At 43.4% G+C, this 26917-nt stretch overlaps 1 protein-coding gene across 3 annotated transcripts in view; it reads right to left on the reverse strand.

The window, feature by feature from the left end:
• The window catches only part of Nhs (NHS actin remodeling regulator), a 324344-nt gene that overhangs the window by 80067 nt on the left and 217360 nt on the right, over positions 1-26917 (reverse strand). The window contains exon 1 of one of the 3 annotated variants that reach the window (XM_020186518.2): positions 18118-25384. The exons of the other annotated variants lie outside the window; for them this stretch is intronic. Coding sequence (XP_020042107.2) covers positions 18118-18151 — 34 coding nt within the window. The 5' untranslated portion in view covers positions 18152-25384. Of the gene's footprint in view, positions 1-18117; positions 25385-26917 lie in introns of those variants that run through there. 3 annotated transcript variants of the gene reach the window in all.

A 26917-nucleotide genomic window follows, 5' to 3' on the forward strand; every position in this document is an offset into this window, starting at 1 on the left:
GGGGTCCCTGCCCAGGCTCCCATCCTCCAATTCTGCAGCCCAGTTGCTTTGGGGCTCCACAGGAAGGGGTGAGGCTCCTCAGAGCTGCTGCCCTTCTCACTGGAAGCAGCGCTCCAGCATCCCCGCCTTCACTTGCGCCTGCGGGCTGAACCGCTCTGAAGGATGCGGGGATCTGTTCCCAGGCTATTTGGCACTCCAAGTTTGGTTCACATCAGACAGCTGGAAGGGAGACCCTAGCCCCTTAATAGTGGGGTCAGGCCAAGCTGCATCTCCAGCCACAAAGCTATTTTTAGATGCTGTTATCTTTGCCTTGCTCACAAGCAGCTCTGAAAAACAAACTAGTGACAAAGAGGCACAAAATAAAAAGCCTATAAAACAAGAGCTTCCAAACTCAAGAGCATACCACACTATGGCAAAACACTGTGCACCATAATGGCTGGGCTTGCTCGGCCTTCCCCTGAGGGGGCCAGGTGGGGTTTTGCTATTTTACTGCAAACACGTTCCTGGCCTGGCATGCCCTGAGCGAGTCCACCTTTGGGCCACCGAAGGGCATGGCTAGTAAGACGGCTACACTCGTACCCGCAGGGGACAGGTGCGCCAAGGGAGCAGGGTGGATGGGGTTAACACCGCCACAAACCGAAAAGCTCCAGCTCTCTCGCTTCTCTTTCGGCTTATCTTAACAGTCCCTTTGCCTCACAGCATCGCAGCTCCATGACAGTGAAACCCCGGCGTAGGCAAAATGTCACCCAACACTAAGTGGCAGGGCAAAAAATAAAAAAACAGGAGGGGGCGCCAAGCGGGATCCCCGACTTCTCCCCAGCTCTCAAAGCCCCCCAAAGGCTAAGCCTCCGGGCACCCTTCCTCTAGTCCCCATGTCTCCTGCCGGGAGCCCAACGCCAGCCGCTGCAGCCCCCTCCCCACAGATGGTAAGGGCCTGGGGAGCAGCGAGGAAAAGTGCTGCCCCGCCCCAGAACCGGGGATGGAGGTGGGGAGGAGGCGGCAAACTTCAAAGCTGCAGCTGCAATATGCCTTTTTAAAAATAAATAAATAAAAGCCCCCCCGCCCCTCGAACGCCAGCACCATTCCTCTCGCCCCTCTGGGCTATGCGCGGTCCACCTTGACCGCCAGCTCTCCCCCGCTTAGCTTAGCTCGGCCAAGGGGATCCGGCTCTCAGACCTCAGCCGCGGGGATTTCCTCTCAGGCTAGGGTGCTGCTGGGCTGCGGCTCATTCCTCCCCCACCCCCAAGTTCACCCACCACCCAGAGGTGCGAGAAATTAGTTTAAAATGATGTCACTTGCCCATACCCTTCCCTCCCCCCAAGCTGGTCCCATCTCACACACACCCGCATGGCCTGGGCTGCGAGTCGTGGAGCATCCCGGGGGGTTGCGGTGGGGCGCCGCGCTGAGGCTTGCCTCGGCGGGCGCCCGCTCAGGCTCGGGCTCGGCCCTGGGCAAGCCGCCCGCGCATCGTTCGCCCGTTGCCGAAATCCTACTGCCCGTGCGCCCTGGGCGCGCCGCCGGGCCCCGCGCCGGCTCCCCGGGAATGCGGCCGTCAGGTGAGGTAGGCATGCGTGCCTGCTCCGCAGCGAAGCAGCCGCTGGCTGGGGCGCTGGGCTTGGGATCTGTCTCTTCTCCCTCTCCCTGCAAAGGAGAGGCCTCTCAGGGGCTTTCCAGCGCCTTGTTCCGTTAGGACCGCATTCCTCCTTCCTTTTTTTCTTTTATCGTAGTTTCTCCTTCAGATGCAAAAAGAGAGATCGCAGGAATCCATGCCCGGCTCCAGCCTAACTCGCTCCACAGGCAGAGAGAGAATTATGAATGGATGCTGCCTTCTGATGAGGAAGTCGACTGGGGAGGTCTCTGCGCACGGCGCGCTCCATCAAAGCAGGGGCACTGGCCCCTCCACTGCTTCAATGCTGCAGGCTGAGCCACCTAACTGACCACTGGGCAATCAGGTGCCGGGAGACCTGGGCGGGACGTAGCCCCGGAGCCACGCGGGGATCGAGCGCCTGGCTGCCGTAGACAGCTTCGATTTACAGCCCCGTGAATCGGGAGGACTGCGGCAGCCAAACCTCCCGGGCAGCAGGCACCGCTGCGCCAACGCTCCGCAGACAGCCGCCGGGCTCCGCGAACATCTCCCGGCTCCGCTGGGCTGAAGGGAACCTGGCTAGAAAGAATCTGTCCCCTGCCGCCAGCCGCAGTGAGCTGCAGGACTCAGCCCCCAGCCACAAACTCGGCAGTGCGCGGGAGCCGGCCACAAAGCCCGGCCTGCGCGCTTAAACAAGCTGGGGGCTGCGGAGGATCCCGGATCCGGATTTCTTGTACCTGTGCGTTTCCTTCCCCGATAGAGCGATCGCTGGGGCTGCGCGTCACCCATACCCAGAGTGGCGGTGGGCTCGGCACATCACTAACAGGCTGGACTGACCGCGTCTGCTCAGCACCGCACCCCCATGGTTCCCCTCTCACTTCCCTTGTTCCCAGCCTCTGGCCAACGGCAGAGGAATCCGAGATGCCGACCGTGCCAAGCCCCTACCTGGGGCAAGAGGGTGGGCAGAGATCCTGCTACAGCATGTGCCGGCGTGGAACAGGAGTAGATAGAGTGCTCGAGAAATGTGACATTGCATCCCCTCCCCCCATTCATCCCCGGACGCTGAAGCCTCCTCATCCTAGACACAACTCACTGGGCCCAGGCTTAAAGACACTGCAAGGACAATGCCTATGCAGCCATGCATTAATCTCCAGGAAGGATGAGTTACAGTTACTAAACCAGCTCTGCGGGTGAACTAGGATTAGAAACCATGGCAGTGCGTGCCCATGCCTTAGGGTGGCAGGCTCTATATATAACAACCCAATGCAGAAGGCAGAGTCATGTAGGGCCACTTAAAACACAATGCTTATGGGATATGGCCTAACATATAACAAGAGGGAAAACCAGTGGATGAAATCCAAAGATGCCTTGTGCAATGCTGAGGTTTTGGTCATTTGTCCTGAGGCCTTTGAAACCCATTTTGGGAAAACTTGACCATTTTCCGACTGGGCTGCCTATTTTTAAATAGGGAGGTTTATGCCCTGCGTAGATTTGTATGTGGGCAGTATTGTGTCCACGAGGCCTGTAACTCCTCCATAATTCACAGTTGTGGTGAAATACTCATCTCACTAAGGTCACAAGAAAGCACAGGGTTTATGGCATTACTATGAATTAATGATTGTGGTCACATGAAGTATCACAGTGAACCCAAGTTAGTCTGGGTTGGCTGTTCTCCTCCAACCCCACTCATACTAACCTCCTTGGAGGGCTGCCAGCAAGGAGAGAGACTCTGGCTGGAATCCCCCTGGAAGACAGTGTGACCGGGTCAGGAAGGATGAGAAGAGAGAAGGCAGAGCCACTTTACTAGTGAGGGTGTGAAGACGGCCATGTATCCCAAAGTACAAAGGGTGGGTGGGTAAAGGAAGAGGCTATCAAAGTGAGAGGAGTCAGAGAAGCAAGAGAGCAGCATGGAGGGATGAGCCCCATCTCAGGAACCAGAAAATGAAAGAGTTGCAGGAAGGCAGCATGATCAAGAATGCCAAAAGGCACCTAGAGATCAATGCCAAGGGAGGACCTGCACTCCTGAGGCTTTGGGAAGGCCTAAGGGAGTAGCTACTGATGGGAAGTACAGGGTGGGTGGGAAGCCACTTGGAGCTTCTGAAAAAGAAAACAGAAGTCTCTTTTTTAGCTTTGCTCCCGGAAGAACCACTACCTCTACCAGCAGCAGCAGCAGCAGCAGCAGCAGCAGCAGCAGCAGCACCTGGGGGCTTAGCAGAGATGTACATTCTCAGGCCCCTTTCAAACCTGCAGAGCCACACGGAACATGAAGCTTGGCAGTCATCTCTGTGTTAATAAGCTCTCAGACCAACTTCACTTAGGGAATGGGAGGCCTCACTATGGGTGGCCTCAAACCTCTCAGGCTTTGACCTGAGAATTTATGTTAGGGTAAGCAAAATGGCCACCCTCTACAGCAGTCCCTGGCAAGATTAAGAGTTTCTGGTGGCCAAGTCACTAATCACACATGTCAAGATGAAGATGATCTACCTTGCTTTGGGTCTTCAGGGCTGCTCTATCAAGGGAGAGCCTTGACAACGAGGTATGCAGAACTCCAAAAAGTGATGAAAATGGCCAAGTCTTTTCCCCTTCATATTGCTATTTATAGTAAGGGAGTGGTTGTTAGCAATAATGATGGAAATAATAATATAGGTAGACTGGCACTTGTTAAAACCTTGTTCAAATTCAAACAATCTAGTTGAAGGTTTTAGCAAGTCCCATGGAATAAAGGAAAAAGACTTGGGCTTTGGACTCAGAAAGATCTCTGTTGAAATCAGAGTCCCTCAATCCTTTAGCAGTGTGGCCTTGGGAAAATTATTCAACTTTTCTGAATCTTGGTTTCCTCATTTGTAAACTGAAGATAAGAATACCTAATTTATAGGGTTGCTGAGAAGAACAGATAAAATAATAGATGTGAATCATCATGAGGGTACCTGGTGCATAATAAAAACTCAGTGAAGGTAGGTCCTTCCTACCTGTGTTTGATATCTTCACACATAAAGCTCATATTGTATTTTTTCTCAGGCTTTCCATCTGCTGGATGTTAATCAGTGTACCTGATGCTTCCTATGGCTCTAGTGTTCAAACAGAAACACTTACTGAGATCTCTTAGATGCAAGGTATTCTGCTGGGTGCTGGTAGAAATAGAACAGAGCCTAGCCCCTGTTGGAACTGGCATTCTAACTGCTCAGTTTACCATCCCAGTCCAGGTGGGTATCCCACTTGGTTTTATTAGAAGCCAAGAGTACTGCATCTCAGAAGAAAGAACTGCAAGAGTGCCCTCCCGTAGGACAGTGATGATCTATAGCAGAGATCAATTCATCTTTTTCTGAAAAGGACCAGGCAGAAAGTATCTTAGGCTTTGCAGGCCATTCACTTCTGCTATGGTAGCTCAAAGTTAGACACAGAGGATGCATCAATAAATGGATTTGACTGTGTTTCATTAAAACTTTATTCACAAAAACAGGGAGTAGGTAGAATTTGGTCCATGGGCCAGTTTGCTTATCTCTGATCTACAGTGTGACCCAGAACATAATTATTCCTTATAACTGATATTGTTAGGAAATGTAGAAGTCTACAGAGGTGACTATCTCTATAACTAAAGTTCATCCAGCCAAGAAAATTTTATGAGACTTCTTGTTGTTATAAAGCATATTTTATACTGTCTGTGGATGAAATTGGCTAGTTATTTGTTCACTGAACTGTCTCTCTCTTTGTCCTAGCTATAGCTAGACTAAGTTTTCCAGGATCCCTTGCAGTCAAGTACAGCTCTGTGACTAAGACCTGGCCAGCTGAATGTGGGTAAAAGTGGTATGTGTCTCCAGGCAATGGCCCATAAAACTCCTAATTATTCCTACACATACTTCTTCCCTGCTGGCTAAGCACAGAGGTTCTTGGGGATGGTGGAGGCCCAAGATGGAAAGAGCCTGGGTACCCAAATAACTATAAGTTGACTTGCAAGGAAAGTGAGAAGTAAGCCACTTAAACATTGGGGATTTTATTACCAGAATTAGCCTGCCTTAAATTGTTCACTTTCCTATCTCTTTAAATCAGATGATACAAAACACAATTTAATGCTTTGCTGATTACTTGGAATGTTTATTAAGAAGGCTTATTATTGGTCTCTATGGTAACACATTTGTAAGACTCTTTTTTAGATTCCCAAGCTCTTTCCTTGATATTTAGTTCTCTGCTGTCATTTCTCTCTCATCCTCTTTCGAGCTCCTTCCTCATAATTTGAATCCACAATGGGCTGAGGAAAGCAGACATTGTGGCTGGGGGTATGATGCAAGTGCTAGAGAGCTTGTCTAGCAAGCACAAAGCCCTGAGTTCAAACCCCAGTACTGAAAAAAAAAAAGAGTTACTAAGGGTATGAGCAAGACCTCAAAGGATACAGTGCATGGGCTTGCAACCATTTACAGCCTTGTAGAACTTCCTTCCAGGTAAGCTTTCACTTACTTCCAGGCTTAGGGCTGTTTTCCAGAGAGCTGAAGTCACTGGAAGCTTGGCGGTTGTATTGTCAGTCTACACGTTTTTCGAAGTTTTAATTCTTCTACTAGCTATCTTAGGACGTTCACGAGCTCTTCAATTTTCTAATTTTCTACAGAGACATTATACCTGTTACATTCGACAAATCTCCATTTTAAACTCACCTTTGCTGCTTAAGACTTTTGTTGATGCCAACAGATCTTAGTTGACTCCTATATTACAGGAGGTGTAAGAATCAACTGTTTTAAAAAGCTACTTAACTTTATTCTAGTTTCAGAGGTGGTATATTATCTTTGGTGGCAATTTACCAAGAAAATCCAGCCATGCTTTAGACCTAGCATCATCTGGATTGTTCTAACAGGTGGGGATGTGGTCCTTTCCCAGCATGAGGTGGGAAGCAGAAGAGAAAATGGTGAGACTGGATCAAGAAGAAGGAGAATGGAAGAGGCCAAGGGAGTCTATGTATCTTGACAGTCTGATTTTATTTTTTGATTGTAAGAACTAATATGATCATATTTCAATGACCCTCTTGCTTTGTTTTGTTTTTTTTTTTTTTTCATCTATAAAACAAGGAGGGTAGAGACCATTTGTAAGGTTTTCTCTGGGTCTCTCATTCTATTGTTCTATTAGACCCAGAACTAAAATTGCCTTCCAAAGTTATTTCTTCTTCCCATTTCTGCTGAGCGTCCAGAATTAAGCATCGTACACATAAACATCAGCATCCCGAAGGGCAGGAATAAGCTCTGTGGCTGCCTAGATCTGGGTAACTTTTTTGTTCCATATTGACCTTGTTGGTGACCTTCAGGATCCCAATTCCAGCTCTACTCTTTTCTAACACACACCCCCTCCTTAGGTTTACCTAGGGCTACTTTCTGGATTTATTCTCTTTGGCTCTAATACGTGCTAAGATCCAGTTTTGCCTCCAAGGCTTACTTCCCTGGGGCAAGTTAGATGTCCCCTCCACAGATATGAATGTGGCTGAGTTTCACTTCTCATCTATTCTAATAGAAACGCATTATTCTTGCTCCTGCCCCACCATTGCTCACAAGGGACCCCCCATGACTTCCAGAAGAAATCACTGCTATAAAATGGATCACTTGTTCATGAAGAGCTATGTATTTATTCATATATATTTTATATCACAACAAATGTAAATTAATTTCAGAGCACGACTACCCAAGTTAGTATCTATAAGGCTGCCTGTATAAATTTTCCCTCTCCAAATTCTCCAAACCATCTGGCATAAACTACTGTATTGTGACCTGTTAAAATAAGTAACAGCTGTGATAATCCCTCTCGATTTATAGCAAGCTATAAAACTTTGCATATACTGGCAATGCATATAAAATAATAAATAAAACCATTATCATTCTGTGCTGTCTTGGTAGGAATTATGATGATTTAGCCAAAATGGAACCCTATGGAATGCATCAGAAGAGAAGTCTTAAGCAGAAGTTCTGCCCAATCTGGCCTTCCCTAGTCCCCAAAGACGAACCTCACTACTTAGAACTCCTGGTTATGTTTGAAAATCTTGTTCAGTGCAAATGTACTCTTTCTGAAAGAACATGGTTTCCATAGATTGCTGCCCAACTTCTATTATTTCAACATGTTCTTTTCTGATGGTGGATTCCCCTAATTCCACAATATATCCAGACCATAAAGAAGAAACAAGCTATGAATAACTCAAAAATGTGAAATAATTTATAGCACAAAAAGCTAAGATTGCCTGAGAATTGTTAACTGTAAGTTATATTTGCAAACACTGCTAAGATCCCAGATTAAAAATACTGCATCAAAGTCATCTCTGAAAGATATGCAATATGTGGAAAAAGACAAGCTGGTATCTGGCAGCAAAAGGGACACCACTGCTTTGATTCTAAGTAAAAGACAGTTACTGTGCCCACTACACATGAATTTCAAAAACGTAAGAGAACAAAGAAACAAGTATGAAATGATGTGACTAACATGAAGTGACTCTTTACCAGCTGCTGGCATTGCACCACAATCTTATTTAACCCTCCTGACCGTCCTATGCTTTAGGTATTATTCCTGCTTTATGGTTAAGGAAATTGGTGCCCAGAGAAGTTAAGTAACTCGATCAAGGACATCCAGACAGCGAGTTGGAGATGTGAAGTTTAAACTCAGGTCTCTTTGTTCCAGAGTTCATGCTTTTCCCCACTTTATTACACTGCCTTTTGGACAGTTGTCCACAACCTTTTTCTGCCATAACCCATGGTATTTTCATGGACTACTCATTGTCATGGCCATGGGCAATTCCCAAGTCTTTCTCTCTCACTTAGCAAAGTCTGCTTGAATGCATGTGGGCAATATATTATTATGGGAGGAGCTTCAGATCCATTTTAATTTATGTATTTAAAAAGTTGCTTAGTTATTGCAGTACATTTCCGAAGTAGCCAGAGTAGTTTTTAGCTCTTCCTATCAACAGTTGAAGTCTATTTCTCCACCTTGAATCTGAGCAGGCCTATGACTTAAATTCGGACAATAGAATGCACTGGTAGTGACATTGTGCATATTCTGAGCCTGGACCCCAGAAGCCTTCCAACTACTGATGACCTTGATATTTACCCATGCTTGCTGCCTCTCCACAAGGAAGGCTGGGCTTAACCTGTTGGATGATGAGACAAACATGGCCCAATTGCCCGCTCATCTTGGCCCATAGATTGCTAACCACCAGACAAGTGAATGAGGCCAATCTTCGTTATCCAGTCCCAGTTAATTGACTACAGATGCATAGGCAAGCTCCATAGAGCTTAACTGGGTCAGCCCATTCCAGAAAGACTGCCCACTAAGTATTGGGGTGATTTGTTATGCAGAAAAGGCTAACTTATGCATCTCCCTCAAACTTTTGGTCATACGTCAAAACAGACACAAATGGTTAAGAATTATTGGCCTAAGCAGAGCAATGATAAACTAAAGTTTTTTTTGAAAAACAAAACAACAACAGGTAAATCGTTTCTGATGGCTACAAATACTTTTATAGCTCAAAGTTTTCATATCACCTCAATATGACCCATGAAAATGCCAGTTCAGAGATGCCTCCTATAGAAAGTTCCACAAGCTCACCTTTCCTCCTCTGATCCTGGCCTTGTCAGGCTGATGTTGGATCATGTGGTTTGGGGGCCAAGGTGAGTGGCCCAGAGCCAAACTCAAGAAATAATCAGTGGATAGAAGGAAGAGAAGAAATGATGTGTTTAAAGACTAAAAATGCCAATGTATAACCCCAGAAATCCCTCAGGGAACTAGAAACACTGTGGAACAAGACAAACTACAGTTTATTAAATGTGGTGTCAGCTTTGTATTCACCAACCATAATCACAGCTGTCTTCTAAAGATGATAAGGTATTCAAAAATACAGGGGGGAGAAAGGGAAAGAGATGTCCACCCTCCCCTTCCCACATACTTCAGAAACTTACAGATGGAGACCCTCAAAGGCAGGAATAATTATAAACTAAATTAGAGCCAAACTGAACTATCTGAGAAAGGAAGAAATAATGGTTACAACAAAATACCTCGAACAGTGATTCTCAGCCTTAGCTGTATGCTGGAATTTCAAAATAGTGAAAGCAACTCCAAAGCCTGCACTCTAATCACTAAATTAATTACTAACTTTATTTAAAAGGAAAAATGTTCAGCATTTAGTGTTCCCATCAGTTCTACATAAAGCCATTTCTTTTGAAGAAAATGCTGATAGATAACATATCCGTTGATTATTCGGCTCTCTAAACATGGGGATGTTTGGGCTTCTTTTCTTATTTTCTTAGTAAATATGGGAGCCTTTGAACTTTGAATAATTTCTTTTTTCTTTTCTCAGTGCCCTCTAGTTATAGAAGCACAAAAAAATAATTATACAGGCAGTATTCACATCTGTACATCTATGGCTTTTCTATTTGGTATTTATAGTACTGAGTGAATGAATTAATTTAGTTCATTTTGCTCCTCAGAAGAAAAGAGTATATAATGAAAGGGGGTTCTTTTTGATGCTGACAAGGTTTTATAAAGGGCAGATAAAAGAAAAGAAGAAAGAAAGAAGCCTTCTTTGTTAACCTGAGAAAATATGTTTGTACCTGAAATAGTTCTCCTACATTTGCTGTTTAACATGTACTTATATGTGCCGCAAAAGGAGGTGCTTTACTGAGCAACTCTGTGAATTTCAAAAACCTCTATCAGTATTGGAAGTCTTTCCTTGTTCAAGCTCTGAACTTGCTTCCCAACTGACTAGGAGTCAGGCAGATGAAACAGTTCATGAAAGCATTCCAGAGAGGAGACAATGCATACAGATGCGGAGGTGTCAGAGAGAGCATGCTGTTATGGAAAAATGCAAGCACGCTTTCTTGACTGAAATATGAACCGGATGCAGAGAACTTTAGAGAGGCACAAAGTGCAAGAAAGATGGAGGGGAAAAGATGCTGAGTCCAAGAGTCCTCTGGTACAGATAAAAGGTGGCACTGTTGGCCCAGGGCAGCTTTGTGGTTGTCTGGAGCAAGTAGCCTTGGGAAATTTGGGAATGCTGATGGTGTTGTGAAGATGGTTGATTGCCGAAGAGAAAAACTTAAAAACGGGGTTTTTTTTTGTAGCTGCAAGAAGAGCTTTAATCATATCTGCTACTTTTTATGTCATTCAGAGACCCTAAATGAGATAAAGTGCAATCTCTCCAAGCATCTTCACCAACGTGCTGAAGTTAAGAACTTAGAGAACAAATTATCTTCTTTCTTATTATTGAAATACCATCTCTTCAGGCTGATTTGCCAATACATCCAAGAAACAGAGTGGAAAATTCTTCATTGTAACTTCTTGACCTGCCACAACCTCTAATACTTCTTAATCCATCACTTTTTATGATCCCAGAAGACATTTACAACCCTCTCCTAGGAAATGAATATTTGAACAATATGTCATTGATAAACAGTGCTGGGTAATAAATACATCAGTTACAGGCAGTAATTTAATTAGCAAAAATTTCTGGAGTCATTAAAGGAATTGAAAGAGAAAGTAACAGACCTTACCCATCCCTTCCCTCTTCAGGAGACACAGAATACCACTGGTTCTATTCCTTATCTAAGTGACAACACTTCCCAGCTCACAGTCTCATATTTTGGTGGAGGCAATCTCTGCTGCTTAATCTTTACTCCTTCAAATAAGAGCTAAGCTCCTTTCTACTTTGGATGACCTATACAGGGATTGTACCATAGGCCATAGAATATGTTTTAACTTTTGGTTGCATTGAGTGCTCCCACTTTTTTCCCCAAGGCACTGTATGATAACCTAAAAACACTACCCTCACATTTAGTTTAGGGTCATTATCTTCAGGTCCCTGTAGGCAGCCTAATGGTAAAGAGCATAGGTTTTGCAGTCAGATCCAAGACCAAGTTGTGGCTTTGCAACAATTGATGACATCTGAGCTGTCATCTTGAGTAAGTTATGGAAATACTCTAAGTCTAATTTCCCTCATCTATGGAATGAGAATAATAACTGTACCTGCATTAGAGGGTGGTGATGAGGATCAACTATGACAGAATAATTAGCATAATCCTGCTGTGCCCATAATAAGGGGTCATTAAATGACTTTCAATATTTACATCCTAGTTTTCTCCAACCACTGGGCCCCAAAACCTCTCAGCCCCCAACATCAGTGGAGAAACCCCTCTAAAACACATATCAAGTATTTATGATGCAAAAATACTTAGGCTTCCATCTTAACTGCCAAACTCTAAAAGAAATAAATTTCATTGCTTCTTTCCAGAGACATCTTTCCTTTGTGACCTAAATGAAACCACTGGAGGATAAACAGACTAGAAGAAAAAACATCACCCCAGTGAATATTTTTTGAAGTTGCTAAAGTAAGTTGTTGAAAACAAGAGTCAGGAGAAATGATAGCACAGCTATTGGTTTTATATTTACACCTTTACTCAAAGATCTATCCACAATCAAAATTGGAAAGCAGTTCGTAAGACATTGCATTGGAAAATGGAGTGGCTTTAAAAAATCTTTTCAGACTTGGGTAGGACTGCTTTAATTTTGCCAGAGGTGAGCTGGTATTAACCAGAATGTGCCAAGATATAAAAGATGACAGTCAACCTCAGAAAGAATGGGGTAAGATTAGAGGGGAAGAGGCCTGGGAAAGGGGTTTTAATTACCTTTGACTGATAGCATCATTTTTCTAGGACTCGGAAGGTTTTGCTCACATGCTTTCCAATACCACCTCCAATGACAAAGATAGTCATGACCACAGCAGTCACAACCATGCCAATTCACCCAGTCCTTATCATGTGCCAAGCACTGTGCTGTGCACAGTAAGGTTTTGCAGAAGAAGCCAAAGTTAAGAGAAGTCTAACCACAGGTTATTATTTTCCTGGCTAATGAATTTCTGTCAATCCATCAAAAAGCCCAGTTCAAATCCCACCTCCCTTGGGAAGCTTTTTCCCAGTGTCTTTCACATCCCCTTTTTCACATCTACTTTTTCTTTCCTCCTGATTGTTTGGAAGTTTGGTTTTCGTTGCATTTGGTTTTTATAAACAGACACACTTGGAAATCTGATCATACAATGGTTTGGTTTTACTATTCTTTCCCTGGGTTGAGTCTTTAGATGTGGCTGTAACACTTTAAACATGGAGTGGGTCCTCAGGTTTGCTCCAAATACAAGGCAAGATGTGGGGCATATTCTGTACCTGCAGGCTATTGTCTGGGCCTAGACATCTATTAAATTGCAATGAATTGGATTTTTGCCCTTTACCAAGTTTCAGATTTCATAGCTATTTTCTGCTTGATATGTTGGACCAAGGACAGAGAAATGTCATTGTCCTACAGAGAGCTCCAGCCACAAGAATGTTGTGGAACAGGAAAGAAAGTCATTTTTTATCATTGAACTCAAAAGCTTCCCTTCTTATATGAATGAAGGGTGTACCTTATCTCCCAGATATTTCTTCGGAGTCCATCAGTAGCTGGGCCTGCCACCCTCCTATAAAAGGAGACTAGACAAAGAGAGGCAGAATGAGATTTGGTGGCGAAGAACATTTTTCCCCAGCAGAAAATGGAGTGACTTTTAGCTTATCTGCTGTCACCTTGCTAATGTGATCATTGTTCTTCAAAATAAAATCTCTTCTTACCCATGATGTCTTTCGTGTAAAAAAAAAATAAATAAATAAATAAAAGGAAGCAACTAAAAACCTAGAGGAGAGGGCAGAAGGAGAACAATAAAAGCCTAACCAACAGAAGCTACAAATCAACATCTTTCCAAGGAAAGAGACTTAACACGCAATTATCTTAATTCTCCCTGGCAGCCATTTTGCTTGCTTTCTGAGACAGCTGTGGAAAGCACTGGAAACCCATGGCCCCTGTCATCACCCCTGGTTTTCAGAATAGGAGCCATAGGCCTGCATTAGTTGGGAATGAAGAATTTATTGTCTATTTAAGTCCAGGGCTCTGTAGCTGTTGGTGTGTGCCCCTGGCACATCCTTATTTCAAAATTAATCACCCAACTCTAACTTGCTGGTGAAGGTTTCCAGGGATAAAAGCTTAGATGGGAAAAGGGTCCTAGTTGTTAATGGCCAATTCATGGCAACCATAACACAAAGACAAGGTGGTGAAAGAAGAGTAATTTACTCTATCTTGATAAATAAATCAAAACTTCCTCCTCAATCGATTTCAGGGGGAGGGCAAGAAGGGAGCAAAGATAACATTCCTGGGAAGCCTTGGCTCTTCCAAGCTGAGGAAACGCTTGCATCTTTCCCCTTGTTGGAGTCTGGCATTTGGCCGCTGGCTGCTGGATAAGTAGACCCTGGTTTCAGTTGTGAGGGAATGTGGCTAAGATGAATGCACTTCTGCATCTCCTTCCTGCCATTTGGGGAGTCAGTAGTTGTAGCTACATTCAGGATCAATAGTTATGGCCACAGACAAGGCCATGAGATGCAGCATCTCTCAGGAGAGTCAATTTCTTACAGGCACCAGGAAGGTATTCAGAGGCCCTGGGTGGGCTTCAGAGAAGATTAGAAGATTCTGCCTTGAACACAGACAAGTATCTTCCACCTCCATTTATCTCTATCAACAGCGAAGTTGTGCAGAATGGGGAGAGTGCAGGCAGCAGATTAGAGTTGCTTATGGCTTTCTGCAGCCTTATCCCTTCCTAAATCTTACCATCGTCCCAGACTAAGAGAAGGAAAGAATCAACCAAAACAAAACAGGCAGGAAAAAACCCCTCAAACTTGACTCAACACACCTTAAAATCCACCCCAAACTTGACATCCTTTAGCCTGTTTGTCCTAATACAGTCAGTTCCAAAGTTTCCTCCTCCATCAGCCTCACTTGACTTCTCATGCCACCCCGTACAAGGTGAGTTGGTCCCTCCATCCTGTGGATGGGCAACAGCCTTTCTGGTGTTCATAGGTCAATATCCTCCTGATTTGGAAGTCCTCAAGGACGGACGTGCATCTTAGTCATGCTTGATGCCCAGAACCAAGCCAGTGTCCAGCACAGAGATGCTGCTCTATAAAGTTTCCTTTCTAAATGCTCGCCTCCTTCAAGGTCCTGCCCATGATGAAGAATCGAAGTCTTACAGAATAGAAAGCAACCCAGTTAGGTAGCCAGGAAAGAAACCAAATATGGGACATATAAGTTCAAATATTCTATTGAAGGATATCCCACAAAAGGAACCAAGAAACTTCAGAGGAATTTCTCAATGGTGAATTTTCATGCTGAGTTTTTTTTTTTCTCCCTGGCTTGCCTGGGTACACTCATTCCAAGGTAACAGTTGGCAGCAGTTGCCCTCCCCTAGGCACACTGTTGTTATTTTCACATCCCATCTGGCAGTGCCTCTGGAGGACATTAGGATAAGTGGGCTGATTCAGAAAGGATACCTACTGTCCTGGCTTTCTGCCTGAGGCATAAATGGAGAGCAGCTCCCCAGATACAAAGCTTTGGCCTAGGCCAGTGGTATGTTATTTTTATTATTATTATTATTATTCATCATGACCAAGGATTGAGCATCCTCTAGGTGTACATGCTAAGTCCTCTGCCTGCATTCTTTCCTTGAATCATTGTTTAAAAGTACACAAAGCAAATATTTTATGCCTGTTTTAGAAATAAGGAAATTGTGATCCTATAACTCACCCAAAGTGCAAAACTGATAAATAGCAGAAAAAAAATTCAAGCCCAAGTCTGACAGACACTGAAGCTCATTTTCCTATGCCTTGCTACCTCTCTAAAATCTGTTTGGAGGATAAAACAAACAATAAGCCCATATAGTAAAATCAATGGAAGTTACCAAAACTGTACTTGGAGATAAATTTATAGTTTTTTCAATTCTCATTTTTAAATTAAGAATTCAGTTTAAGAAATATTTAAAAAGTTTAAAATATCTAATGAAGAACATAATATCAGATATATTAACTTAAAATTGGAAATACCAATACAATTGACAAAATGGTCTTTGCCATAAGATGGTAGCAACCTACCTCTGACTGCAGAGTTCCCAGAAATGCACTGAGGGACCTGAGTTGACGTTGATACTGGTGTGAAAGTTTTGCTTCTGGAAAAGATAAATCTGGGCACAAATAATGACAGTAGTTGCTGAGCCTCCTGGATACTGGCTGTGTGCTGGCATTGAGATCTGGATTCCTGTGAATTTGCCTGATCAGCCCAAGTGGTTCTCATACTCCTGTCAAGTCACCCAGACACTCTTAAGCTTAATGCAACAGGATCTTGAAACTAGAGTCACTCGCCCCATGTTCCCTAAAGGCCAGACTACCCATCCCTTTGACGCCCAACCCAAATGTAGTCTATCAGCTACAAAATCTGGCATTGTTGGCATGTGGCTGTGCCTTTCTCCAGATTGAGAAGAGAAGAAAGCAGTTTCATTTTCCCTGAGTTATTCCTATGCTTATAAGGCAATCATATGAAACAATTGTTCCATGGCTTTAAATCTAGTAAATAAAATTCCCTTTGAGACTCCAGCTTGAAAGATGTTGGAGATCATAGTAACTACATTGTTTATGTAATAAATGCACACCCCAAACCTCTAACATTTTTATAATGAAACCTGGTGTAATAAAATTTGCATGGAGGCAAAAAGTGGTCATTTTCCCTTTAGTTTTTTCTGTGCTGAATGCAGTATCTGCCCAGTCCTACTTGGAGGTAACTCTGATTAAAGGCCTGGTCTCCCCACATGGTACCCAATTTGGGTAACATGACCTTGTGAAAACTTGTTGAAACTAATGTTCAAAGATAACCAAACTCATAACATGCCAGCAGCTGTGAGAAAGTTGAGCTCTCTGCCACATAGCTCTGCAACCCAGCCCCATGCTTCCCTGGCTTGTCAACTACCTCCACGCCACGGATATTTCAATTCTTGAAAGCCAGCAGGGTCAAATGATTCAAAAGGCCCCTCCTCTCCCTGTCTTTCTCCTTGAGCTTAAACTGCAAAGTTCTGGTGGTCACCTGGAAAGGCCTCTTGGCCTTGGTACTTCTTCCCATTTTTAGTCCTTCAGGCCCAACTAATAAACACTGCCTGGCTGTCAGATCCTCTCCTCTGGATCTACCGATCTATATGATATGAATTTAGGCCTTTCATTGTCTCACCCTGTTCCCTGAGGAAAACCGGGGGCCAGAGGGAAAGTGGAGTTCTCTCTTACCTAAGTCAGTGATTCTTTTTGTTCCTATTGTTTGGTTTTTGTGGAGGGTTTTTTGTATTTGTTTTTGAGACAGGGTTATAACCCAGGCTAGCCTCAAACTTGAGATTCTCCTTCCTCAGCTTCCCAAATCCTGGGATTACAGGCATGCACCAACATGCCTGGCTCTAATAAACGATTGATGCTCTTACCCTGTCTTCACATTGGAATCCACCTGGGGAATTTTAACAAAATACACTGATGCCTGGATCCATCCCCAGAGATTCTGATTTAATTGGTCTGGGGTGGAGCCTGCACATCGAGTAATGAATGGTATTAGGGTTTTTGAGTTTGAACAACTTCTCCACAGAAAAATTTGGAAAACACAAGGTACTGAACAAAGTAACCCAGGCTCAATGGTTCCCATGGAAAAGTGCCTGGTCCCTATGCATGTTTCCTTCCTCTCCTCAGCTAACAAAGCTGCCCAGACCAGTGCCTCCCCATCACTACCCTTGCAAAAGCAACCCAAATGGCCAAGAGAGTGGTCAGCTTCAACTCACACGGCCTGCTTCCTGCGGGACAACCCGACTGGGGCCTTGGAGTCTAGAGTAGAAAAATAAGGAGCCACCCCTGACAGGAAGGAGCCTGAGTTAAAATTGAAAGGATTAACCCTGAGAGGAAGAACACTGAAGAGTTTGACACTTTCCAAACCGGGTTTCACTGTGTGGTGGACCTTGTGAAATAAAAGAATATAGTAAAGGGGAATTAGAAGGCTAAAGTGTCAACAGGTTTTTAAAGTGGCTTAAAAGACTGATTTAAGGCCATTGAAGACAGAAGAAAGAAGAAGTTAGGGAATTTGGGGGCCTTAAAGAGATAAATCTGTCCAGGCAAGAGCAGGATGAGAGTGAAATACTGAGGAATTCCTGGAAGATGGGTAGAGGTGGGGTGCTGGAGAAGAAAGGGGCAGGAAGACCCAGTGTGATCCCAGGCAAGATGCAGGCCTTTCCCAGCATCCCTGAGCCAGAGCCCCGGATCCTGCCCTGGAATCTCCATTTCAGACACAGTCTGCACCCTCCTTCATGACGTCACATGGCAGAGCAGAAGAAGAGGCGGGAGAAACGATTGTCCTCTCCGTCGTGGGCAGTTCACAACACAAAGTGGAAAACTTTGGCCAGCCAGGATGAACAGCCCAAGGTTCCAGAGCTCAGGAGCTGGTGACCCTCAATGTCAAGGTAAGCTGTGAGTGAGGGTCAAGCACAGCTTCCTTTTCTCACATCTGTTCCTGCCAAAGGGCTCTCTTTCTTCAGGAAACATTCTGCTCTTGCCCCCAAAACAGGAAGCAACTACAGCAAGCCCCTCTGTATTAGGCCTGACCTCCCCCAACTCCCCTCCCTCTTTGTCTTGCCAGAAAATGCTGCAACCCCCAAATACCTGCATTCTTGGGCATGCAGCAGGCCAGAGCCATGCTTGGGTTCCCGCTCTGCTTCTTCTTAAGGAAGGGCCTTTTCTTTTATGCAAAGCTCTCTCTGAATGCCAGCGAACTGAAAACTGATCTGCTTAAGTCAGCACACAGGGCAGGGGGGTTGGGAGGGCGAGAGAGGGCAACCTTCAGCAAGGAGGATACAGATTTTCACACAACCTCTACACTGCCTCTGGGACTCCCCCCTGGAGGGGAAGATGGTCTCACCCAAGTGCTGGGCCAGCTGCTAATCCCTCTGGGGTTCACTTGAATGGCAAATCAGGACTCCAAGGCAGCCTCAGACACACCCTGTCTCCAGAGGAGGGGCCTAGCACAATTCCATTCCCAGCCCTGGAAGAGTTTAGAACACAGTGGTACTTCTTTACAGCCTTGGAACTCCAAGTGCAATTGGCCAGGGGATTGGTAGCATCAGCACCGCCTGGGAGCTTGTTAGAAATGCAGACTCTCAGGCCCAACCCGTTCAAGAAACTCCGCCAAGTGCTACATGGTTAGAGTATATTGCTAAAGACAGAAAGTTAAGCAAATACTAAAAGCCAGACCACAGCAGCCCAGTCCCTCCGCCAACTGACCAATCACAAGAAGGGATAGATTCCATCCCACCACTCCACAGCTGTCCCAGGATGTCACCCATTCTTCTCACCAGGATGGGGCTGACTGACTTGGCTGTGAAATTTTGGGTTGGTGTGAGGGTGAGCAACAGGTCTGCAAATATTTGCACACGCACTGAAAGGACAAGAAGGGTGGCAGGGGGTGGATACAAGTAGAGTTTGCTCCCTGGAGGTTGCAAATGAGTTTCTGATCTTTTCCCACCCTACACACACACACACACACACACACACACACACACACACACACACACCACCTGTATCAACATGTTCAATTCATAGATGCAGACAACAATGGTAATAGTACAAAGCAAGACTCCTCAAACCCTTCACAAACTTTAATCATCCTGGATCCTCTTAGGGCTTCCTCTTGGTAAGACCAGGAGGGTTCAGACACTTCTACAGTCTTGCCCTGCTAGCTATATTGTCATGCATGAGCTTCACCTCCCTCTTGAGCCCAGCAAGTAAAATCTATGTACAAAGCTGGAAAGAGATAAAGAAGGAAGAGAAATCAATGGAAAGTCAGGGATGAGCTTCTGCTTCACAGTCCAGAGAGAACTTTAGAGGAGCCAGTAGTGAGAGACATGGATTTGCTTTCTTTTCAGCTAGTCACTAGGTCTCTGCTGATGGCTGTGGCCCCCTGCATTTGTAGGCTGCTTCTTATTCATGTGCAGCAAGAACCAGAATAGGTGACTTCATTTCTGAAAAGAAACTGAAGGGTGCTGAGGCTCTGGGATGCATTGAGACAATCCAAATCAGCAGCAAGTCTGGGTGGAACCTTGGAGAAGTGACCCAGATGGAATCTTTAGCTTTCCCAGCATCTGTCCATGATATCGATGAATGGCCTGGCCATTGCCTAATTGTGCTGCTCCTCTCCCATTAGCAGTGTCAGGGACAAGGGAGGGAAAGTCAGCCAGAGATGAAAGCAGAAGAGAGAGAAAGCAGAGAGGGTGGCCTTACTGGGATTTGTGTGTGTATGGGGGGAGGGGGTGTTAAAAGTCATCAGAGTGGGGTTTTGCATCAAAACCAAGCTCAAACGCATTTAATAAAACTATTCTGGAAAGCCCCAATCTTACCTTGAACAACAATGATGAAAAGACTCCCATGAATAAAAGGAAATGCTACCATTGTTTTATTTTCTCTGGGAAGTCATAGTAGGTTTTAAAAGGTTAATCTTCCCCTCAGCCCTCTTTTTTCCCTTCCAGTGACCCCAAGCTGAAAAGGAAAAATATTTGCACTTGGTGTTTAAAAACCACAGTGAATTAGCTTTTGTTGTTCATGGCAAAGACACTATTTAGCAGCCCAGAATCAAACCAGATGTCAGGGGAGAAAGAAGGCCCCTCATCTTATGAACTTGCTTTTCACCTTTGCAGAAGGGCTGAGGGGAAAGCTGGGATGAGATGGCAGAATGGAGGGAGTCTGGTGGTGAGCCAGCCTAGTGCACAGTTTGATGTCAGTGCTGGCCAGCTCTTGGTGGGGTGGCACTAGAGTGAAATAGCTTCTGGGATTCCAGATGCACAATTCCTTTGGATTTCCAGAAGTTTCCTTCTATGAACGTTAGGCCAGTAGTACTATTCCTACAGGTGGCTGAGTCCAAGGAAAGCAACACAGAAGGATGAAGAAGAGAATTAGCAAACAGAAGAAAACATAAGAACTCCACTGAACTTGCTGGAACATTCAGTCTATCAGGAAGGTGAAAAGAAGAAACTCTGAAAGAAAAAGGATCTACTTTCTTGTGGGAGAATATGAGGAATATCTTTTCCTTTAGGATATCACCCCCAAAATTTACAACTCAAATTGGGCAAAAAAAGTTCCTATGGGGCTTAATCTAAGAAAAGAAATAAAAATGATGGGATAAAATGAATGGTCCTCATTGGTCAACTGACCAGCTACATTAAAATTAGCAAGGACCTACTTGGGAAAACTACAGAATCTCAGGCTGGTAAAGGAGATATAGACAGGGTACCAGTGGCATCCACTACTAACTCCAACCTGATAGGCTATGATGAGGCCAGCCTCAGTACTTTTTGGCTTTGCACTCTATGGGGCCTTAATGTCCCTTGCTCACTCTGCCTAAGATTCCCCTTTATGGAAGGAGTGGAGAAGAGGTTAACATATAAGCTTTTCAGAATCTATTAATAGAGTCTTTGCAGTGACCAGGACCACCAAGCTGGCATACCAGATTCCCACTGCATTCTGCCTTGGTTATCATTTGTATGCTAAGTTCTGCCAGGAATTGGCCCAAAGCCAATGTCCCAGAGCCCTTCTTATGAGTTCCAGCCATATCCACTCATATGATCCATAACCAGTGACTCGGGAAATTCACTTCCTGGCAATCTGTATCTTCGCTCATCTCCCTTAACAAATCCAGATGCAGGTCACTGAATTTCCTTTGCCTTATTCTTGACTCCTAAATAGGTCAACTCACTTTGGAGGGTGGCCATAAGCTAACTTTTATTCACTACTGACCTGTTTTATTCTTCTGGTATTTCAGGAAAAAGTTGGGTGAATGCCTTTTCCTCCTGTTTGCCTGAGTCCCCATTCCCTCGAGCCAAATTTGCAGCCCAGACCAATGTGATTTATTCAAAGCTACTGCTACTTGTCAGTGGATTGCTGCCCAAGCTTGCTTCCTGACCATCTGCTGGATTCCTGTACATATGTGAACATGTGTGGAAAATTAAAGATCCAGTCAGCCATGGCCTCAAGATGCCTTGCCCCACAGCAGCTCCAGCATCTACCAGGCCTGATGGCAGGGTCCACTGAAGCAGTGCTCACTTCATGATAAAGAAATGGGGAATGGGCTGGGGATGTAGGTCAGTGGTAGAGCATTTATTTGCCTAGCATGCGCAAGGTCCTGGGTTCAATTCTCAATACCAGAAAGAAAGGAAATGGGGAGTAGTAATGATCCCAAGTTCATTGGTTGGTTTTCATCAAGAGATTATCTAAGTAGAGTTTACATAACACTCCATTCCTGTATAGAGACCCATACCTACAGCATTCAGTCTTTGCTCTCACCAAGGAGGTGCTGCCATTTTGTTTTCTTATATCTGAGCAGAGACACAGGACAGCAAGCAAAGAAGAGAGCAAGGAGTGTGAAGTGCTAAAAAAAGAGAACAGTATGCTTTGCTTTTGTGGCTCATTCAAATCAAGAAGAAGCTCAACACTTTCAACCCGAGTCTGGAGGTGGAGAAAACATGAAAAAATCCAGGTCTGGCTCAACTGTCTCTCCAGAAGCTGTTTTGTAGTAATGCCTTTATTTAATTGCAAGATGTCAATTCCTTTCTGCCTCTCGCTCCAGATTTCATCATTTGTTTTGTTTTGAGGCATTTAGTTGTTGTTTTTCCTTTTCCTTCATACACTGAAAAATATCTGCAGATGAGCCTCTGGGACAATCTGGCTCTACTATAAGAACAGAAGTTGAGATTCTTAACTCTTCGCCTCCCTTTTCCCACTATATCTAAAGCCACGATGCAATGAACGTTTTTTCATTGTAATAATAGGATAAAATTAATACGAAATTTTTATTCATTCAGAAAATATTTATTGAGCACCTGTTAGGTATCAGGCATTGTTTAATGTGCTTTATCTGTGCTATTTCAGTTAATTCTCACAGCAACTCTATGAGGTAGATACTAGCATTAGCTCCATTTGATAGATCAGGAAACTGAGGTACAGAGAGGCTAAATGACTTGGCTAAGGCATTGGAAGTGGTGATGGCAGAGGCTGGGCTCCTAAGCACTGTGCTGGGTTATCCCAATGATAGAGGTTAGGGAGCCCATTATCCTGCCTCAGAAAGTACAAATTCACCATCCCTCACCACTCACATCTCAATCCAAAGTCAACAGATAAGAAACAAGACAAGGTTTGCAGTCCTAGCTACCCACAGGAAAAGCCTGCCACTTGCTTTGCTGAGTGTTTCAGGAGGAACGTTAACGTGCACACAAAGTTGTGTGTATACTCATGACTGTGAGTCCATGGGTATATGCGTGCATGTGTATATACATATAGCTACATACACATACCCCCTTACCCCATGCTCTCCCATGAGTCTGGATAAGAAGTTCCTATTCATACTGAAGTTGAAAGCAAGATCCTAACCTCCCTACCTTACATGACGCTCCACTGCTGCTCCCACAAACATTTCTAGAAAGGCTGAGAATTCTCACCCTGGGCCTCAGTTGCCCCTCAGTACTGGAACCATCCACTTAGTTGGGCTCCAGTTTGGCAAGAGCAATTACCAAGTAGCTAGGTCACCACAGGAGGCCAAAGACACATTCACACAAATGAAGACATTTGGGAAGAAGAAGTGAGAGTCTGTTGAGCCAAGTGGTCTTCTAAGTTCCCGTTTTGGAGCCTTTAGCCTTTCAGGGTGTTGCTCCTTGTTCCTCTCTCCAACCCCTGGCCTTACGGATATAAAACTTTCATTCCACCACACCTTACTTTGAACCTTTCTTCACACTAAAGTAAAAAAAAAGTCTGATAATGGTTTACTCGTTTCTTAAGGTGTTTGTTTTTTAATGTAATTTCTTAATGCTAAAAGGACAAACCTGGAATGGTGGAACTAGAGGCACCAGTCAACGGTGCCTATAGAAAACCAGGGGGTTTTCTATAGTTTTAGAACCAGATAACACTTCACCTAAGATCTCATGAGGATCCCAGTAAAAGCAAAACTACATTTTACTGAGAAAAGAAGAAGAACATTTGAATGGTCTTAAGAGCAAGACCATTCAGGGAGAATAGAGACAGCATTAGATGATCCCTAAGCCCTGCCCCCCCCCATAGTTCTAACACTCTGATTTAAGTTTTATTCATCTTTGGATGACTCTGACTCCTTAAGGGTGAGTGTTGAAGACAAGGCTTGGCCACCCCAAACCCAAGTGTATTCAAGATTATGCACAATTGCTGTCTTCATCTGCGTAATTCCTGATTCCAAGAGTTGAGTGTGTTAATTGAAAGGTACTTTGGGCCTAGCCTGCGGTATTATATGACCATGACTCTTCTGGTATCTTATACTGTGGAGTGGAGACAGAAAAGTTAGGGTATCTGCTTTAATAAAAAAGCCCAGGAAAACTTCAGTCTTAATATGTCATAAAATCATTTCAACCAGAGTGGTACTAACCTTCACTGAGCCCCTATTGGATGCAAACTAAGTATATTTAGCTTGGTTTCCTTAGATAAGGAAATTCCAGAAGTTTCCAGTTCCTTTTATATTTATTTGAAATGACATCATGCACTCACATGCAGGATTCTCACAGGAGTTCAACAGTGGGAGAATGGCTATAACAGAGTAATAAGATGGACTAAAAGCTTAATGAGGCAATTTGGGGAAGGAGAAATATTAGATGAAGTTAAAACTCATTTTTCTCATTTGCCCACTCGATGACAAACAATTGGCCAGCCACAAAACTTATAAGAAGGTGATCAAATGGTTAGACTTGAAATTTCAGTCTTTTTCATGTGGCAAATATAAGTAAGAGGTCTCTGATGTAAAAGGTAGCTTCTTATTTTATATTTAAAATGATTTAGAGATCATGCAATTCATAAAGAGAACAAAACCTTCAATACTGTACAGACTTTCTTTGGTTCTTTAAAACTTGTTAAATTACTTTTGCTGCCTTTGAGTTGCAAGATGCTAAACTCAGTATTGCATCTTTGCCCCGAGTATTTTTGAGCTGGATTTTCATTTCTGCTTCCCATTCCCTTTGGGTTAGCATGATCACATGAAAACAGGGAAACAAAAGGCAAGAAAACCTGCCTTATCCTTCTAACACTGATGTGGAGATCATCTCTAAGAACTTAACAAATTTTCTAGTGCTGAGTCCAAATAAGCACAGCAGTCTTGTCTGCCCTTGGTATCATCCCATTGAAGTTCTTGGGTGGATAGCAATCCTAGGTGTCCATTCCAGGGCCACCTATGTGCTGGGGGCAGCAGCATATTTTACAGCTATATCAGAAACAATGTGAGATTATTTTAGGTTCGTGAAAACATCAGTTGAGAAAGTTCTGGAATTCAAGCTCAAAGGAAACCTGCTATTGCAAACTGTGGCTCCAGAGTGATTCCCCACCCACAACTCTGTCCTAACTTATCTATGAAGAAACTCACTGTGGTACCAGTTTCCTAGGAAAATAATGAGAATGAATAAGTTTTCCAAATCAGGCTTCAAAGCACTGAAGAACCAAGGGATAGGATAGATAAGAAAAGCAGAGGGTTAAACATTTAGATTTACTCCATCAGTATGGCAGCTGCTAGCCCTATGTGGCAACTGAGAACTTGAAATTAGGTGAAGTGTGAATGAGGAAGTGAATTTTTATTTCATTTAATTTTAATTAATTCGAATACTGATGCTCCATTCAGTTATTGGAAACTTAAGTGTGTTTGGAAGAACGTGGCTACGTGAATACACTTTACCAAATTTTATGGTGTTGTTTGAATCTTAATAGAGATCAAGTCTTTCTGATGAAAATGTACCATATGAGTTGATACATGCTATAAATGAAAATATATGCTGGATTTTAAAGACTATATAAATCAAATGATATAAAATATCTCATTTGTACTTTCTATTGAGTTTATTTCATGTTATTAAAGTTTATGCTGATCTTACATACCAAAATGATAATATTTTGAAAATATTGTCCTAATAAAATATGTTAATAAAAATAGTTGCACCTACATCTTTTTCATATTTTAAGTGGCTACTAAAAGTTTTTAAATTTTATAAATAAATTCATTACATTTCTAATGGATGTTACTGGCTTAGAATGAACAAAATCAAAACATTTCAAATTGAAGGATTAATAAAATATTAAGAAGAAAATACAGATTTTTAATCAGCGAAGAAGTGAAATAACTCCTGTTGGCTTAGAGTAAGTAGCAATCCTGCCCCCCTCCCTTTAAATGGGCTGACTTAGGGGTGCCAGTTTTCCATTCTAAACCTGGTTGACACTTGGCCATGGCGTTCTAGAACAGTGGTTCTCAGGTTTTGCTCAGGGACCCTCTGGGGGGGTCCATGAAATCCTTTCAGTAAGTCTGCAAAGGCAAAACTATTTTCATAATGATACTAACACATTACTTTACTGCATTCTCTTGAGCGACGTGAGATACTGAACTAGTCAGAATGCAGAAGCACACACAATAATCCAGCAGTCTTCTACAAAGTCAGACTGCAGGCCAAGGTTTACAAAAAAGTAAAAGAATACCATTCTTCTCATTAACATTTTTTGTTTGGTAAAATAAGGACTATTTTTCTTCAAGTACTTTATTTATAAACCTAATACATATATAACAGGTTTATAAATATATACAATATAAATATACATGTACTGTTAATTTTGAAATAAATTACTGAGCATACTTTTACTTCTCAGCATTCATGTCTAATGTGACAAATATTGATATAACTCATACAAACAAAAGCTCTTTGGGGGCCTCAGTAATTTTTAAGATTAGGAAGGGGTCCTAATCCAAAAGTTTGGATTCCAACTTCAGCTATGAGACCAGTTGCATGCACACTGACCGTTTCCCACCTCAGACACCCAGGTCTTTCTGTTGTTCTGCTTTCTCTCATGCTAAGAGGCTATTAGAGTCTAAAATTAGAAATAGCTAAGTGTTAATTTCACACTGTGGAATACTATACTGTGGTGAGAAGGAACAAACCACTGCTACATGCAAGGCTATGGATCAATCTTCCAACTACAATGTTGAGTAAAAGAAGCCAGATGAAAAATACATGTTACACGAATTTATTCTTATAAAGTTAAAAATTAGGTAAATCTAATATATGGTGTTAGAAATCAAGATAACAATTTCCTTTGGTGAGGAAGAAGAGCCCAAGGAGGACTCTGGGGAGCTAATAATATTTTAGGTCTCATTTTGACAGGCTAGTACAAGGCTGTGTTGTTGGTTTTTAATTTTTTTTGATACTAATTCTTTGAGCTGTATGATTTGGACACTCTTTTGTATGTATGTCAGACATCACTCAAAGGGCAAAAGTTCAAATACTAATTATTATTTTTACACATGCTGTGCTTGGCACAGAAGAGGATCAAATAGAATTTTCAGACATGACTTATGTTTTTTTTTCCTTTCATTTGTCTTCTTGAAGATTTCATTTGAGGGTGGGCAGTATGACATGGCTTGTTTTGT

This window comes from Castor canadensis, chromosome X (genome assembly GCF_047511655.1).
Source record: "Castor canadensis chromosome X, mCasCan1.hap1v2, whole genome shotgun sequence".
Classification (NCBI taxonomy): Eukaryota; Metazoa; Chordata; class Mammalia; order Rodentia; family Castoridae; genus Castor; species Castor canadensis.